The sequence below is a fragment of the Notamacropus eugenii genome, chromosome 3 (assembly GCF_028372415.1).
Source record: "Notamacropus eugenii isolate mMacEug1 chromosome 3, mMacEug1.pri_v2, whole genome shotgun sequence".
Lineage (NCBI taxonomy): Eukaryota > Metazoa > Chordata > Mammalia > Diprotodontia > Macropodidae > Notamacropus > Notamacropus eugenii.
The window spans coordinates 183,983,782-184,002,928 of NC_092874.1; the positions used below are offsets into that span (position 1 = coordinate 183,983,782).

Below are 19,147 nucleotides of genomic sequence, written 5' to 3' on the forward strand. Positions count from 1 at the left end.
AACTTTGTATTTTAGTCCCTTCTAAACATGTAAGATCCATGTAAATAATTCTGTAAAATTCTCTTAGATATACTTATGAACAATTTTGACCCATATCTTATTATTTATTTTAATTTTTGACTTTTTCCATCTGAAAAGTTACAGTAAGATGTTGCATTCATATCAGCAGTAACCAGGACCAAGCCAGTGCTAGAAATGGCTATGAAACTATTCTATCTGGGGCAAGCTTTATTAAGGAATAGGTCACTCAAAATTTGATTGTTGGTAAACCACTTAATAAAGCTGGGGGCAACCAGACTAAAACAGAAGTCTCTCTGGTAGTCAGTATCCTCTTTAAGTTTAGGTAGTGGAATAGATCATTGTCTAAAATGTTTAAGCCTGCCTCCTCTAAACCTATGGACATATAAAGTTTTTTGAATTAGAAACATTGACCTATAAATCATGGAAAATAGAGCATCTGAGCTTTAGTCTTATCCCAGATTCCTTTTAATAGACACAATGAAAAAGAAAGGGAAACATAAAAGAAATCAGGAAAGGGTAGAAAAAATGATTTATTTCAGTTAATTTAGGAGATATGTCATCAAGGATTATGATTTGAGATATATCCTAGTCTGAGACAGATGATAGATACAATTCCATGCCAAAACTTGATTTTTTTAGAGCTCTGAAATCTATTGATCTTGACATTTCTCTCCCCCATTAAATGGAAACGAATTAATTGGCAACAATTACTTGATTTAACTACAAACAACAATTTTCTATACCCATTTGCCAAATTATTTTATTGGTAAATAAAGCCATTAACATGGTCATTAAGACTATGGGGCTTAAAATACTAAATTTAAAGTCCAACTATGACCATTTGAAACTAAAAAAAAAACCCAAAGAATTATATGTGAAGTAGAAATGAATGATAGTTTTAAAATCAAATAAAAAGTTGCCTAGTTCTTATTTGTCTTGCCTTGAAACAAACCTCTGATTTGTTGAAAATGGTACATTTCAACAGTCCCTTTCTGTTTCATTTGTCTTATTCACAGTCTGTGTCAGGGTGCCAACAAAGGATCTGTAAGGATTTACCCGAGAAGGATTTCAGTTTTCCCCTATTGTGTATAACTTTCCTGGCTTAGTCTACTTTTTTGAGTCTATTTTCCCTTTAGAGAGTCATTGGGTTTATTGGCCAGTTGGGTTAGGGTCTCTGTTAGTAGTGGTACCTGTAATCTTCCATTATGTATTGGCTTCCCTGGTTTCCTTAATTTCTTGACTAAACTATTTTATGTAAGAAACCTATTGCAGTCTTCCTTCATCTCAGTGCATTTTCTCTGAGATTATCTCTAATTTATCGTATGTACTTCTTGTTTGTACCTAGTCATTTGCATGTTGCCCCCCTCATTAGACTACAAGTTCCATGAGAACAGGAACTATTTTGTTTTTGCTTTTCTTGTGTCTGCAGTGCTTAGCATGGTATCTGACTTGATTCATCAATTTAGGTTTTTGCTTTTATTTTTGATATTTTTGTAGTTTATCATACAAGTTCTTTCAGATTCATGGTTTCACTAAAATATAACTGTTCATTGCAATTTTGCTAGACCTTTTGATTTGCTCTACTTTGATTGTGAATTTACCTTATTCAGTTTATTTTGGTAACTTGATTTGCCTTTCTTTAATCAACTTAGCTAAGCATTGATCAGTTTTGATAATCTTTTTAAGAATACCAGCTCTTAGGTTTTTTTATGATTTCTTCTTTGACAAGAAATTTTGATATATTTTATTTTTGTGTTTCGTAAATTTTCCTTTCTATCTTTCCTCTTCCCCCAGAGTGGCATCCCATGTAATAAAGAATATATTAAAAGAGAAAAAGAAAAGAAAAAAAAGAAGTAAAAGTGAGGTATAATACATGAAAAATGTGAAAATGTTTACAATTACCATATGCCTGATTCTCCCACCTTGGCAGTGGACTAGGGGAATACATTTTATTCTATCTCTATTTATTCAGTATAATTTTCAGATGTTTAATTTCAGTTGTTCTGTAGCGGTTGTTCTTGGCATTTACATTGTTGTAACCGTTGTACATATTGTTTGTTTTCTTGGCTCTTAACTTCACTGCATCAATTCATGGAATTCTTTCTATGCTTATCTGTATTGATCATATTGGACATTTCTTAAAAGTATGACAGCATGCCATTACGTTAGCCATTTTCCAACAGATGGGCATCTCCTTTTCCCCTAGCGCTTTGTTACCACTAAAATGCTACTTTGTATCTTTCTGATAAGAAAACTCCTGTCTGTATACTTGTATCCATTGGACCTCTGCTCAACTACTTTATGCACTTTATTTTTTAGCTAAATTGGTTTCATATTTGCTGAAATCTTCATCCTTGTTCCTTCATCCATCTTCATCTTTCAATAATCGACTTATTCTTTTCTCTTTCCCTTGCATCCCCTCCTTTCTCTTCCTTAAAATCAGCAAGTTCTATACATTACTATTTTCTCTGAAATAGAATTATTAAGGGAACTGTATGAGACTGTTATAGGTATTTGCCCTTTTCCTTATCTATAAATTTCCAAGATCTTTTCGTACTCTAAAAATTGAGTACTTCACAACAAAATCTAATAATAGTCTATATTATACTATGTTTTAAAATTTGTTTTTCTCCACCTTTTTCAGGAAAATCAACAGGAGAAAATGAGCCTTTCTTTTTGTGGTAACAACATTTCTTCTTATGACATCAAGGAGGGTGTATTACAAAATGTCTGTTTTGTGGATGCCCTTAACCTGGTCCCTCATGTCTTCCTATTATTTATTACTTTTCCAATATTGTTCATTGGTAAGTAATCTCATGTTCATATCTATTGTTGATAATCTTTAATAAAACATTAATTTTATTCCTTAAAATATGGAGTAGAAGAACCGTTGAAAAACTGATTAGTATTTGAATATAATTTCCTACATTTTATAGTATATGATTTAACGTAGGTAAAAGAATTTTAATAAGATGTAGAATTATGATGGAGAAATTAAGGATAAGTCAATGAAAGGTAAGCAAAATTATGAGAAGGAAGGAGAATAGGTTCAGTTGTGGTTTAAAGTTTAAAGGAGTTGGGATCATTTAATCTACCTAATGGAATGCATTACATTAAGGATAATTATAACTTTAATTCAACAAACATTTATTGAGAATCTGCCCAGTATTAGGTATTATACTAGGCACCAGTTACACACAGATGAAAATGAAACAGTACCTTCTGATCTCAGTGAGCTACTACAGTGACTACTGATAGGGAAACCACAAAGTTAGATGTAAGTATATATGAAATAATTATAATACAAAACAGACATGTAAAAGAGGTGTTAGTTCTGGCACTTACATTATTAAGTAGAGAGGAAAACAGCATAATTTATTCGGGTTTTGCTTTATTTCAACCCTCAATTTATCTCTTTTGTAACTTTATCCTTTGCTCTTTGTTCTGCTTGGCCCCTTGGGACCTTGATGAATGAGGCTAATCATTCTCTGTATGACAGTCATTCAAATACTTGAAGACACTAGGTAGGCCACCTGCTCCATATCTGCTCTTCCCTAAACAGGACTAAATAGCTCTAATTGTTAAACCTATCTTCAGCAACATGAACTTCACCTTTACTGGACACTTTCCAGATTAGCAATATCTTTCCCAAAGTATTTCCAGAAATGATGAAGTTTGAACCAGAACTAGATGTAGCCTGAACAGGTCAGAATACTGTTGCCTCCTTTATCCTAGGTATTATACTTTCTCCTAATTAATTCAAAGAGTGTTTTAGCTTTCTTGGCTGCCATAGCATACTGTTGACCTATTTGGATTTAGAGTTCTACTAATAAACCTGGTTTCTTTACCAGATACCAGATACAGATTCTTTAACTTGTATTTGTGAAATTGATCTTTTTAATCCAAGTGTAAGACCTTAGTACCTCCACAATTATATCGCATCTGTTACCTTCAGTAGGGCTACGGGAAAGATCTAATCAATGGAATACATGAAGTATCCTTTTGCTGGATGTCTCAGTGGATAGAGTTTTGGGCCTGAAGTTCAAATCTGGCCTCAGACACTTACTAGCTATGTGACTCTGTGCAGGTCACAGTCCTATTTGCCTCAGTTTCTTCATCTGTAAAATGAACTAGAGAAGGAAAAGACAAACCACTCCAGTATCTTTGCCAGGAAAACCCCAAATGTGGTCATGAAGAGTTGGACATGATTGAAATGACCACCACCCACTCCAGCAACAACAGAAAAAGTCCTCCCAATTCATATCTAAAGTTTAAGAGATCTCTATATTTAGGGGAATCTAAGAATGTTTCATTGTCCCCGTAATAGATGGAGAAATGTTTTCCTTTAGGGATCAAATTACCCATATTAGAAAAATTAGAACTTAAACAAAAATCTCAATAATATAATTAAATGAAATGCTTGAATTGTTCATATACAATTAGCCTCATTGAAATGTCAAGAAGAATGAGTTGTGTCTTCAGCCAGAGATAGCTCCAGCACTTATTGCATGGGTTACTAAAAGTATTAACATTCAAATTTGAAAACTATTCATTGAGTCCATTTCTTGTGCTTTGTACTCAGAAATTTGCAGAGAAATTTAGTAGGTTTTCTTTAGCCTCAGGAATTTAAAATCTGAGGGGAAGATAAGGAATAAAAAATTGCAATGAGTACATAGGAATAAAAAAGTATTTTTGAGAAGACCAAGGAATGAAATATTTTAATAAATGTTATAATGTTTTGTGACTATATAGTAATTCCTTCCATTCTCTGAACTTTTAAAAATTATTTTATCACAAGGGTAGTTTAAACATATGCCAACTTTCTACTCAAGGAATGTGGTGCTTTACCTCCATCTAGAAGGTGGCAGAAAGGTATGTGGAGTGCTAACTTTTAGGATTCCAATGGAGTTCTCTAGTGGAGTCCTTTTTTTTCACAGGAAATAGAAATCTTAACATAAATATTGACATTAGCTTAAACATAACATTGAGAAAATGACAAGCAAACATTCAGTAAAGTAGGCTGTGGCACTAGTTGGCACAGTGGAGAGAACCTGGAGTGAGGAAGACCTGAGTTCAAATGTGGCCTCCAACACTTACTAGCTGTGTGATCCTAGCAAGACACCTTAGCTTGCTTGCTTCAGTTTCATCATCTGTAAAGTGAGGATAATCATAACACCTGCCTTGAAGGGTTGCCATGAGGATCACGTGAAATATCTATTAAGCTTTAATATAGTAGGTACTCTATATAGTTATATATATATATATGTATATATACAGGTACTATATAAAAGTTAGCTATTATATATATACTGAACTTCATAATGAACTGATAATCTTTACTTGTTTCTGAACTGCAGTTAGAGAAACAAGGTGCACAGTACTCTATACAACTCCTCTTTCAATAGGTATATAATATATATGTCATAAATAATTTATTATTATTATAAATTATTATTGGAAAGCCCTAATCCCTTCTTTTAAGATTGTATAATTTGATTCCTAAGTGAGAACATTTTTCCATCTATCACTGATAGAATACAATATTTTTAGATCTCTTTGTTAATGAGAGTTTCTAAGATATTGATCAGAAATTGAGGATATTTTCTTCATATATATCGTGTAATCATTTATAATGTGGAAGGAAAAGTTATGTATTTCATTAGTGAATTACTTTCCTGTCTTCTCACCCAAGTGTAAGAAAAAGGCATTTTATAGAGATAAATGTAAAATCCACCTACATGCTCACAAAAATAAATAGAAAGTATTTCTGAGAGATGCCAGTGCCATTAATTGAATACTATTGATTCAATGATAGTTTTTCTATTATTAGTGAAATAATTTATAATAATTGAATAAATATGATTTTAAGATTGTATTCTAACCTTAATTTTTAAAACCTTTCCCTTTTTATACTTTTTTAGGGTGGGGAAGTCAAAGTTCAAAAGTACAAATTCATCACAATACATGGCTTCATTTCCCTGGACATAACCTGAGATGGATTCTTACATTTGTTCTCCTGTTTGTCCATGTTTGTGAAATAGCTGAGGGCATTGTTTCTGATGGGTAAGTCAATATTTGGCTAACAATGTTATGATGTTCTAGTAGATGTATACATGTGGAATGTAGCTGAGAGCATACAAAAAAGATAGAATCTTTTGGCAAAATTCATAAGGAGAAACAGATGTGACACTAATACCCTACCGTGCCGTGCCATTAAACATACCTTTATCATTGACCTGAGTCGAGTTACTTAGTAATATATGTTAATACATATTTGATTTCAACTCCTGCCACTTACTTTTCCCCTTTCCTCTAGTCGCTACAGTATGTAACTCTTGCTTCCTTCTCTCTTTAATTCTCGTGCTTATATGCATACATACATGCGTATAGAGGTCTTTGCTATCTATGTGTTTCTTTATTTCTTTGCTCTCTATTATGTGTTTATCCCAACTCACTCCAAATTTTTGATTTCTTTTGCCTTTTTTATATACACATTTTATAACCCTCATACACTATTCTATTTCCTCCACCTTTAATTTTCAAGTGAATAAATTGGATGTGTTCTAATAGCCCAGGAGAATGATATGATTTACACATTTATACCAGCCATAAAAACTTCCTAGAATTAGATGTTGATCATTAAACCTGTGTTTTATGAAATTGTTTTCATCATGCATAGAGTGAATGCTATTTTATAGTCCTGAAAATATCCTAGAATTATTTTCGTAATAAATGTTATAGCAGTTAAATTCAGGGACTGTAAAAATACTAAATTTTTACCTGTTTGTCTTCAACATTATGCTCATATAATAAAACTTCGATATATTTGACCAATATGAGCATAACTTTAAAGTTATTAAAAAGAAAGGTACTCAGTTCACATCCTGAAAATGCATTATCACCCAGTCAACTTTATTCCTTGGTCTCCTTACTTTGAAACTAATAGGGAAATGAGAAACTTCTAAAACCGTAGCCAGAGGACAAAGCTTAAATTTCTGGCAAGGAAATGAACAAAGAGACAATGTCTAATTAAACCACTGTTAGAAGTTACATTACCAGAGGTAGAGGCATCAAAATTAGTCTTTTCTTGACCAACTTTAGAATGTTCAGGATGCCATCATTCACACCAGTGAAGAGGTGGTGGCTGCCTGGCCCATGGACCCCTCAGGACACTGGCTTTCTTTTATCTCTGTATTATTCCATCACCCCATTAACACTGAGGTTACTCATGGTTGCATTCTAGGCTGTATTTTTCCTACACATTCACAAATGGCCTGATGGTTCAAGTACCAAAAGTGTACACCTTACTTCAGCTAGGTCTATGTCCTTACTTTTCCTGTAGACATTTGTTCTTGAGATAAGACCACTTCCTTTGTGTCCCCAGTTATTTATTCAGAAATGAGGTCAACTATCTCTTTGTTAACAGTGACTCTGTTAAAGGAAACTTATCTTCCAGGAGATTTGTTCCATGCACATGGGCCTGAGGGCAAGAATGCTATTTGTCCCTTCAGGGTTCTAAAAGTAGCCTTAAGGAGTATGGGGACATTTTCTGAATGCTGCAGCTCACAAGTCCTCACCTTTCCCCCATCCCAGCCATGATCATCAGTGGGTAACAAATCACCAGTAAGACATAATTAGTTTTTTGAAAGAGTTATTTATAAAAGTTGTGCTTATAACAGTTGCTGCAAGACTTCTGCACAAAAGTCTATGACACTTTTATGTCAATATATACAGAATCTGGAGGAAAGTGGGCTCAGGCTTAGAGATCATGTATGGTCAGGGAGTATTTCACATCTGGTTGCTGGAAGACCCTTTCTTTCCTTTGCGGGGTGTTCCTGAAGTCCTTTATAGTGATGATACGGCTTCTCTGCATTGCTCTTTCTAGAGTCCTAATGCAACTTTTCTTCAATATAGCAATGATTCCCAGAAGCTTTTAGGACTAAGATGCGTATGGGAAGTGTAGAATCCTGTGACTCTTTGAAGTTCACAAAGTTCTTCTCTGGCTGAGGGTGCCAGAAAAAGAGACCAAAGCCAATGCTGGAGTTTTCCTCCTCCCTGTAAACAATTCCTTCTCAGGGAGCTGGCTAAAATGGCTTGTCATTATGTAGGAAGATGCTCAAATTCCCATTTTCAAACTGGTTGGCTGTTTTCATACAAACTTCACAAGTTATGCTTCAGTTAATCCTCACTCAATAGCAATTGAATTCCTGTTGCATATGTAGTTGCAGTGCCTTTGGTTGCTGGGGCGATCAATTGGTTTACTTAATTGACTCATACCCTTAAAATTGAATGATAGATTGAATAAACCCAAAGATTTAAAGGACATGTTCAACCCTTTGACTCAATCACCCAATGAATTTTTTTCAGCTTGTACTATTTCCTCAGCACCATATTATGTATTGAGAATGAATAAAAAAAAACAGTAAAGCATAGAGCAAGCTGTTATCATAGCATAGGTCCTTGGGGATATAAAATAAACATAGAAATGGTATGGCTTACTGAGGAGGTTAGAAAAGGGATAAATTAGTACAAACTAGGATAACAGAGAAGATTTCATATTAAGAAACACATTCCCAAGATACTATAGCTGAGGAAACTTAAAAGTTGTGTTTATATTATGTATTAATTTTTATTCAAAAAGTTGCTAATTATCTAACTGCCCATCAGGTGATATATAAGATGTATCTCACAGTACATAGTAAAATGTTTTCCACTCAAGAAATGTAATTGAAAGAGAGATCAAAATAAACACTTAATGAGGTCAAATGAAAGGATTAGCAATATAAGCTTTAGTAAGGCACCGACATTTCGCTGTTCCTTTTAGAAATATGGAATCTCGTCACCTTCATCTCTTCATGCCTGCTGTCATGGGATTTGTGGCCACTACTACGTCAATAGTTTATTATCACAATATTGAAACATCAAACTTTCCTAAGTTGCTTTTAGGTAAGTGAGGTGACTTTAAAATATAGGTAAGTGAAATGTTTGTTTTTTTTAAATTCATTTTCTCCTGACCCTGATGCTCCAAAATCAATAAGAAAAAAAGTTCTATTTTATTTATTGAAATTAGGTAATTTAACTATAGATAGTTACAAAACAAGTATTATGCAGTTGCACTGATATTTAATAAGTTTTCAATAAAGAATTTAATTTAAAAATTGTCCTCACTCGTTCAGTTCAGTTTTCCATTCAATACTTGGAGGATTGTTTCTGATAGGATGCCCTCTGACTCTTTGGAAGTAAGACAAGCTTCCCATTATTCTCCTTTCAGATTCTCTACTTTTGCAAGAGAATTACTTATGTTCACGTGTGTACAGCAGGCAGAACAGTACACATACTAAGATTCCTTTTGTTCAATCTTCCTTTTACACCTGCTTTGTGTCTTCTTGCAACTCTTGGCTCTAAGCCCCTAGGAAAGTAGCATTCAATACAGGTAATACTAACTGAAAGCAGTATGACATAATAGAAACAGCACTAGACTTGGAGTCAGGAGGGAAATGGATTTGAATCCTACACCTGACATAAAATAGCATTCCAATGAATAGAGCTTGAACTCAGGTCTCCTAATGCTTAATCTGCTTTTCTTACAGGGGCTAAAAGATAAAACTATTGGTATTATCTGTGGAGATAAATATACTATGTTGGTTTAAATTTAAGCCATATCTTGTCTTTAATTCAAGCTTTTAAAAAAGCCTGAGTATAACATATGATCATATTTTTAGTACCACAGGTAGAGAAACCATGATCTTTGAGGATACCTCTAAAATGAAATAGAACTTCATTATTCAATCATAACAGTTTTAATTAACAGGAAAAATATCTCTTGAATCTATTGTCTGGGACTTTTAAAAACTACTTGCTTGCAAATGCATTGGGTGCTAGTCAAAGTAGCACTATGAGAAGATAGGAGGATCAGGAAGATCACACGCATCCATTTAGTCTTTTGTCTGGATTTGTGGCTTCCTTGGTGTATAGGAACTTCCTCTACCAATGCAACTCAGCACCTTCTCTGCAACTTTAGAGAACTGCCTGACACACTGAGAGGTTAAGTGACTTGCTTAGAGCCATGTGGACAGGGTGTCAGAGGTAAGACTTGAACCTAAGTCACACTGATTCTGAGGCCAGCTCTCTATCCACTAAATCCCTCTTTGCTTCACTTTCTCTATGTAGATTTACTTTCATAGAGATCTCATTTTCTTTGTCTTTGTATTCCCAGTGCCTAACACAATGCCTGGCACATTTTTGGTGATTAATTTTAGGGATTCAGCTTATATTTAGTGGAAATTTTTTATATAACAACAAGATGATTTATCAATAAGTGGGCTCTCAATAATATGGGCAATCAATTTATCAATAAGTAGGCTAAATAGAACACTTCCCCCTATTTATCATATTCTCTGTGTGACTACTTTGGGCTGTTTTCCTTTATGGACTATCTCATTTATCTTTAAAGAAAGTCTTCCCCATGCAGAGATATCATCACATCTACTTTACTACAGAAGACCGGTTTCCAGAGATCACATTTTGAGAACTTTAAGAAATCAGAGTTCCTTAAAATGTGCACTAGAATGTGAAATAATTTCAAAAGAATGCTAAATCATACTTGACTATCCTTGAATGCCTGATCTATATGTGCTCCTATATGTAGCTGATCTTCATATTCATCAGTATGGATGGAGACAGTTCTAGAATAAAGAAGATTTTAAAAAATAATCATTTAATGTGTTCTCATTTTAAAACTTCAAGGCATTTATAGTGTGCACACAATGGTTGATGACCATCATAATGATCTGTTATTTTTATATAAAATTATATACACAAATATTTGTGGAATATAATTTTTTAAAAAATTGACGTTTGGGATCACCTGTAGCTAAAAGGACAGACACACATTTGACCTGAGCTGGCTTCACTGGTTTGGCATTGAAGAATAAGGTGAAGTAGAACAGTAAAAATGTCACTAAAATAATGTGTGATTGAAAAGGAAGTTGTACTGCTTACACGGCAAGAGTGAGGAATGGAAAGTGAACAGCCTTAGCTCTTCCTTTGGTATGGTTGCATTGTTGAAAGAAAGTGAGGAAGATGCCCAGGACACTGGATGGATCCTTTGTAGTGAGTTTATGGGAAGACAGAAAGATAAGAACCACTTAGGGTGGGTTGCAATCTGCATTGAGGAAATATTGAGATTACAGATCCAGTTGGACATTTGAGTACATTTTATAGAAAATTATTGCCTGCACATTTAGACCTTCAGGAAGTTAAAATTAAGACTGTAACATTTTTGTTATTGCATTTTTTTTTCAGCCCTCTTTGTTTATTGGGTCATGGCCTTCATCACAAAAACAATAAAATTAGTTAAGTACTGTCAGCTTGGTTTGGGAGTATCTGAACTTCGCTTCTGCATCACGGGAATGATGGTTATCCTCAATGGATTGTTGATGGCTGTGGAGATCAATGTCATTCGAGTTAGGGTATGTGTTTTATAATTTTTGTTTCATTTCATAGGAATCCTTGATTCTAATCAGAATAACCTAATTATTTTGAAATTGGGGGGCAAGAGAGAGAGAAAGAGTATGTGTGTGTGTGTGTGTGTGACAGAGAGAGAGAGAGAGAGAGAGAGAGAGAGAGAGAGAGAGAGAGAGAGAGAGAGAGAGAGAGAGAAGGGAGGGAGGGAGGGAGGGAGGGAGGGAGAGAGAGAGAGAGAGAGAGAGAGAGAGAGAGAGAGAGAGATATGAATATTCATGGAAAAATACTGAATTATTTACAAACTACACCACCAAGCACGCATTTTCTTGTGGTACATATTCTCATGCTGTTGCATCTTTGTAACATGTCCTCAGGGCCCATGCTGTGTTGTGCATTATGTAGTGTGCCCCTGCTAATTCTATTATATAGTACCTTGGACAAAGTACGAATCAGATCTAGGTGAATTAAATTCCAACTCCTGTTATACTATGTTATAGTGAGTTATCAGTATGTATGCTCTGGAAATGCTGAATTTCCTTCCAATAGAGCACTCCTGAACCAGCTGTAGGAAAGATACACTATGGATACTTAAGAACAGTGGACCAAGATCAGACAGCACAGTGATTAGGCCTGATTAACTAAATCATGTTAAGTCTGGACAATCAGTTGCCTTTTTTTTTAATAATAGAGGGGATGTTCATCAGAGATGAGCAAGGCATTCCTGTGCCTGAGGAAAAAATTGAAAATGCTCTACATTCGTGTTAGTATCCAGTAGGAGATTTGAGCCTTCACTGTTACATGCACAATTAGACTTAAAATAATTACATACCTGTTATGAAGAATGGAATTTTCTGGCATTAAACTATTTATATCTATAAAAATTATTTTAAAAAATATCCCTCAATGAGACTTAATTTGTACTATATCCTGGATGTCTAACTACTTTACTTAATCCAATTCTCAGCCCTGTTGACAAGCTAGCTGGCTAACCTGCAATAACTATGTTTTATTTTATTTTTTTGCAGTTGCTCAGTTAATTTGAACATATGTCATACAAGTCTTGAAGATTTTTTTGGAAGTTCTAATTTACACATGGTAGCCTGTAATGATTAAATTAACCCAAATAATGCCCCAAGATTCTTCATTGAATTGTGAGGAGGTAGCCAGTGATGAGTAGTGACTTTGCTTTGTACTATCTCTGAAAGGTCAGATACATGAGCCATCATCAGGCCATGTGGGATTGACCCATAATGTATCAGGCAGTGGTTGTAGTAATATATTTCTATAGAACCTCAAGAATTTTTCACATTTAAAGAAGAAACTGTAAGGATAATAATTACCATATACAGAACAGGAAAGCTAGGCAAAATGACTTGTCAAAGATAGATATCAGAGCCAAGGCTTGAACTCATGTGACTACAAGATCAATACTGAGTAAAACTATGTTTTCTCTCTTGACAGTCTGTTTTTTTCTTTTTAAATGTTTTATTGATGCTTTCTTTTTTTAAAAAAAAAGCTCTACTGACATTTCCTACTGATACTTTGCATAAAATATTTCTATTTATTTTTAGTTTTCCTGTTTGTATTTGTATTTTTTTGTTTTAAAATCACATTAAATTCCAAATATACTTCTCCTCCTTCTCTACCTAGTGGGCCATCATTTGTAACAAAGACTTAAATATTTTATAAGGAAAGAGGAAAAAAAATTTAGTTCACCAAAAGTAATAAATACATTAGTTGTCCAAATATATAGATAGTGTTTTTCATTAATAGTTCTTCACCTCATCAGTGGAAGGAGGAACATGTATTTTCTCATCTTTGCTCTTGGTCATTGTGATTATATAGCAGAACCCTACTTTGTAACAAATAAGTACAGTCAGGCAAAATAAATCACATTGAAGATAAAATGTGTGCCTCGTTCCACACACAGCCAATCACTTGTCTTTCAGTCTTTCAGTGTTTTTTTCTTTTACATGATTGGACTAATTATATTCATTTTCTCCTGGTTTGGCATGAGTTTGCAGAAGTCTTTCCAAATTTATCTGAGTTCTTCGCACCTGTCATTATGCCATAATAATATTGCATTACATTTATATGCCATACATTGTTCTGCCATTACTCAATTGATGGATGGATACTCAACTTTCCTTCTAGTTCTCCGCTATTCCAAAAAAATCAAGATATAAGTATTTTTGTAGATATCCAATCTTTATATCTTTGGTTTTCTTGGGACATTTGTCTAATGTGGGTATCATTGGATATAGTATAATTCCAAACTATTTTTCAGAATGGTTGAACTGATTCATTGCTATTCCTTGTCAACTTTTTCTAGTTGTTTAATTGTGCTTCTCAACTTCTGGCTAAAAATAATTCTTTGGAGACATTAAATTACTTTTTTTTCACCAGGAAATACATATTCAGAGACTTCTTTTTATCATTATTCTCTTTGACTAGTGTTTCCTTCTCTTCTTTCCCCTTACTTTCTACCAGGATGGCAAATGTGCCCAGGAATTGAACTGGATAGGGAAAGGGGGAAAGGAAGGAGGGGGAATAAACACCATTAATTAAGCACCAGCTATGTGCTAGACATTGTGGTAAGCTCTCTAAAAATATTATCTCATTTGATCCTTGCAATAATTCTGCAAGGTAGTAGTACTGTTATTATCCCCAATTTTGCAGTTGAAATAACTGAGGCAAACAGAGGTTAAGTGATATGCCCAGGGTCACATTGATGGTAAGTATCTAATGCCAGATTTAAACTCGGGTCTTCTTGATTCCAGGTCTTGGACTTCATGCACTGTGCCACGTAGCTGCCAGAAGGGTAGAGAGCCATCTTGAAAAATCTTAAAAATTTATACCTCTCCTCAATCTAAATCTTAAATCTAAAAAAGCTTAAAATTTAGTACAGTTTTGAGCTTTAAATTGGTAAAGCTACATTAAGTTTTAAGTTATTACAACATAAAACTGCACTTAGGCTTTTGGGTCCTGTATAGGCTTTAAATCTTTATATATTTGTAAATATGTATGTGCTTTAAGAAAACTTGAATCACTAAAAATAAAAATTTATTAACTAGGTAATTTGTGAGTAGTTGTATGTGTGTTTGTATGTGCATGCATGTGCATATATGTTTATAGTATAAGGGAAAGGGTTCTGGATTTGGAGTGATGGAACCTGGGTCCAAATCTTAATTCTTTGTATTACTGACCACTTGATGTCGGATTATTTCTTATCTCTATGTGCTTCAATTTCCTTATTTGTAAAATGAGGATAATGCTCTACATGTTCTCTCAGGTGTCTTACCAGTTTCAAATCTGTGATCTTATGATTCGCTTCATGTGAATAAAAATAAAAATGATTTTCAGTAAAAAGTCATCATCATATATTTAAGTATTTGTTTTTGTATCATCACTTATATGGAACAGAGAAACTTAGACCCGAAATGGCTGTAGCTGAAGGGACCAGCAGAAGGTTAATTGATTTTGTAAAACTGAACTTTAAGCAAAATGAATGTCCAATTGATACAACGTTTGAGTGGTTGCACAGTCTGAAGTGCATTGGAAAGTAAACCAACCCGTTGGACCTCTTAATCAATTACAGCAGGAACCACTGCCAAAGAGGAGTGAGTAAGAGCTAAATAGAGGGGATTTGCCCGGAGAATGTCCTGAGTCCTTTTTTGCTCCACTGATGAGGTCTTCGTTCTGACATTGCTTATGTCTCTTTAAAATAGGGTGAGATTTCCTTGACAAGATTAAATCATGAAGAATAATAATAGCTAGCACCTAAAGAATAATTTCAGTTTTGCCAAGTGTAAAATATGTACAATTTATATATATCATCTCATTTAAATCCTCAGAACAAAGTTGTTAGACTTTTGTTAGCCCCATTTTGTAGATGGGGAAAATGAGACTGAGACAAATTAAAGGAATCATTTCTGGTCAGATAGCTAATAAGTGTGTTTGATCCTGGATTTTAAATCAGGTCCTTCTGACTTCAGGTTCAACACTCTATCCATTAAACTGTCTAACTTCCTTAAATCAAGGATAAGGTATTGTTATGTTAAAAAAAAAAGAAAAACAAACAAAAACCCAAAATACCCATCACTTTTTTGTGTGTGTTTGTGTTTGCCTGTGGCATGTTGCCCCTTTTTGGAAGTTTCTCTTACTTTTTTGTCCTGCTTGTTTATATGAACCAACTAGAATCTTCCATGCCTATGAGCTAGTTCCCAGTGGTCCTCTGACTGTGTTACCAGAGGAGAATCAAAAAAATAGAACTTCAGTGAGATCCTACCCCACCTCCTTATTTGAAAGTACACTTACTAGTATCATTAAGATTCCCTGCTATGAAAGTATCAAAGAACTTAGAATAGTTGGTGAAGGACAGAGACCTAGTGAAGTCAAATCTGGCTACAGCCTTTCTGGAGGACTATTGTATACTCCAAGGGGCAGTTAGGTGGTGTAGTGGATAGAGCACTGATCCTGGAGTCAGGAGGAGCTGAGTTCAAATTTGGCCTCAGACACATACTAGCTGTGTGACCCTGGGCAAGTCACTTAACCCCATTTGCCTCAGTTTGCTCATCTGTAAAATGAACAGGAGAAAGAAATGGCGAACCACTCCAGTATCTTTGCCAAGAAAAGCCCAAATGTGGTCACAAAGAGTCAGACATGACTGAAAAGCAACCAAATAATAAAATAGCAAGGTTACTAAGTACCTACTCTGTGCCAGGCCACTCTGCTAAAGCATCACACAAATATTATCTCAATGATCCTCACAACAACCCTGGAAGGTAGGTTCTGTTGTCCTCATTTTACACTTGAGATAACTGAGGTAGATAGAGGTTAAGTGATTTACCCAGGATCTCACAGAAAATGTCTGAGCCTGGATTTGAAAACCAGGTCTTCCTGACTCCAGGCCCAGCACTCTATGTACTGTGCCACTTAATTGCCTCAGGTGGAAAGAATACTTGATTGAATGCGGTAGACCTGGGCTTGAGTCCTTTATTTGCCATGTATTGGCTGTGTGACTGAGTTAATCTATCCGTTTCCTTAGCCTTAGTTTCCTCATTGGTAAAACTGACATTGTAATGAAGGTTGTCATAACAAAAGTGCCTTATGAATTATAAGGTACTATAGAAATATGAACTGCTGTTATTGTTTTTTTTAATCAGTTAAGGTGCTCAAAGTGCCTGAGAGGACATGTTGAGTAGATAGTTTTTCTTGATAGTAGGAAGAGGTAGGTTCAAATACTGTCTCTGGTATATACTGGCTTGGTGACCATGAGCAAATCATTTAGCCTCTTAGTGCCAAAGGCAGCTTTCTTAATATTCTAAGTTATAGATTTATTCCCAGTCTTCATGATTTTTATATACTAGGAATTCTTCACTGCCCCCAAACAAAAACAATACCAGCCCTGCTACAATAACCCAGAAGCAAAACCCAAACCAAAAAAAGTTATTCCAAAAAATTTAGCAAATATAAAATATATTTAATCTGAGTGATACATGGGTAAAGAATTTGTATCACTTGACAGTCTATGGTGATTTTTTTTTTTTTTTTTTTACAGAGGTACGTATTTTTTATGAAGCCTCAAAAAGTAAAACCACCTGAAGACCTTCAAGATCTGGGTGTGAGATTTCTTCAACCATTTGTGAATTTGCTTTCAAAGGCCACGTACTGGTGGATGAATACACTTATTATATCAGCTCACAAGAAACCTATTGATTTGAAAGCAATTGGAAAACTACCTATAGCAATGAGGGCAATGACAAATTACGTTTGCCTGAAGGATGCTTATGAAGAGCAAAAGGTAAAGTATGATCAGTCTTGTTCTGTTCTTGTGAATTTAATGAGCTGTCATCCTACTTACACAAGTTTATCAGTGGGGATATGTAGATTACCTTGCTCTTCTTTCCCTAATAAGTTGTTCCACCATTCATGTTAGATTCGTGACACATGGTACTTCTTACTGTTGTTGTGTTTGTCCTTCGTTCTCGAAGCGGACCATGACACCAAGATGATGATTTGCAGTTGACTTTGATTTGAGTGAGGGAGGGCTGTGCAAGGTCACCAACCTCTGCTTCTTCTCCTGAGCCATTTGGGTACAGTGACCAGATATTCATCAGGATGATTGGAGATGGCCCAGGATGCAGTGTGAGACCCTGGCCCTTTCAGGCTAAGTTCTCACAGCATTCTCAGTTTGAGTGAGATACACCCATTCAATGAATAGGCTTCTTTAAGTAGTTGCTCAGAGCAGCACAGCACAGGGAAGCGAGTACTTTGGTCAGTGGAAATGTTCAAGATAAAGGAGATGTTGCAGAGAAGAGTGATGAAACACATGTTCAGCTGTGCATGAACCAGATTAGAAAGTAATTGGGAAATATTTAACAGAATAAATTAAAATATAATCAAACAGATAATGTTACATTTTAAAACTAAGTATACAGCGCACAGGGATACTTTTGTACAGGTTAGTGAGTCTTGTTTCTATTTGAGTTTGATGCCACTGTTGTAGAGGATATTAAGGCTTCAGGTATTACAGGAGGGCTATATTATCTCTAATGTTCCCCTTGAATCAAGGATTCTGTAATACTCTAAAGGGCAAGCATAAGAAAAAAAGAATTTAGTTGTCTTGCTGTCAGTTCATGAGAGATATAAAGATGTGTTTTCTTTTCTCTATGGACGAGAGAAAATGATATTATCAGCTTTTTTTGTGAGAAAATATTAATTAAGCATGATGCTTGTAGGATATACATATGCTTGCATTTCAGTTCTGCTGTGCCTTATGTTGAAAAATCTTATATGAAATAGATTATGCATATTTATCTGATAAGGATTTTAAAAATTAATAAATGAAGAACTACATTGATTCGTTATGAAATGATGAAATTAGTAGTTCATACTTGAAAAACTATTATATGGAGAGGAATTGAACTTTCTCTTCTTGACCCTGGAGAGTAGAAGAACTGGAATTTATTTTAATGGATCTGTGATCTTTGTTCTTTTGAGACAAAGGGCTATGGCTAATGTATTGAAAGCAAGGATGCAGATTTCAACTCAATATGTGGGAGGGAGAGGGTTCCTAAATGATAAGATCTGTCCAAACATAGAACCACTTGCATTAACATGGGGTTTAGAGCTAATTAGAGATCATCAAGTTTATCTTTTTCACTTTAAAGATAAAATAATTGAAGCCCAGGAAAGTCCAGTGACATATCCAGGGTTCTGTGGGTAATCAGTAAACAGAACTCCAATTTGGATGTAGGTCCAGAGTTTTTTTCCATATAATATATTATATTGAGGAAGAGAATGCTCCTTGTTTCAGAGATCTTCAAGAAAAGGCTAAATGAGGGGCAGCTAGATAGCACAGTGAATGGTCTTGGAGTCAGGAGGACCTGAGTTCAAATCTGGCCTCAGACGCTTACTAGCTGTGTGACCCTAGGCAAGTTCCTTAACTCCAATTGCCTCAAAAAAAGGCTAGATGAATATATGTCAGGGTTATTTGTAGATAGGATTTATACTATGGTTAGGAGTTGGACTAGGTTATCTATGAGAAGTCCCTTCAGAAGGAGAAGTCCCATTAGACCTTGTAGTCCTATGATCTCATAACTCTTAAATCACATCATCTAGATTCTTGCCTCATATTTCTTCCTAAATCAACCAAAAA

The 19,147-nt window shown here is 34.8% G+C and overlaps 1 protein-coding gene across 6 annotated transcripts in view; it reads left to right on the forward strand.

Annotated features, from left to right (window-relative positions):
* The window catches only part of ABCC9 (ATP binding cassette subfamily C member 9), a 195,277-nt gene that overhangs the window by 11,749 nt on the left and 164,381 nt on the right, over window positions 1-19,147 (forward strand). For 5 of the 6 annotated variants that reach the window (XM_072653528.1, XM_072653530.1, XM_072653529.1 and 2 more), the window contains 5 exons: window positions 2,666-2,825; window positions 5,943-6,084; window positions 8,846-8,967; window positions 11,326-11,492; window positions 17,048-17,290. In XM_072653528.1, coding sequence (XP_072509629.1) covers window positions 2,684-2,825; window positions 5,943-6,084; window positions 8,846-8,967; window positions 11,326-11,492; window positions 17,048-17,290 — 816 coding nt within the window. In that variant the 5' untranslated portion in view covers window positions 2,666-2,683. Of the gene's footprint in view, window positions 1-1,815; window positions 1,886-2,665; window positions 2,826-5,942; window positions 6,085-8,845; window positions 8,968-11,325; window positions 11,493-17,047; window positions 17,291-19,147 lie in introns of all 6 variants that reach the window. The other variant, XM_072653532.1, reaches the window with a different exon arrangement.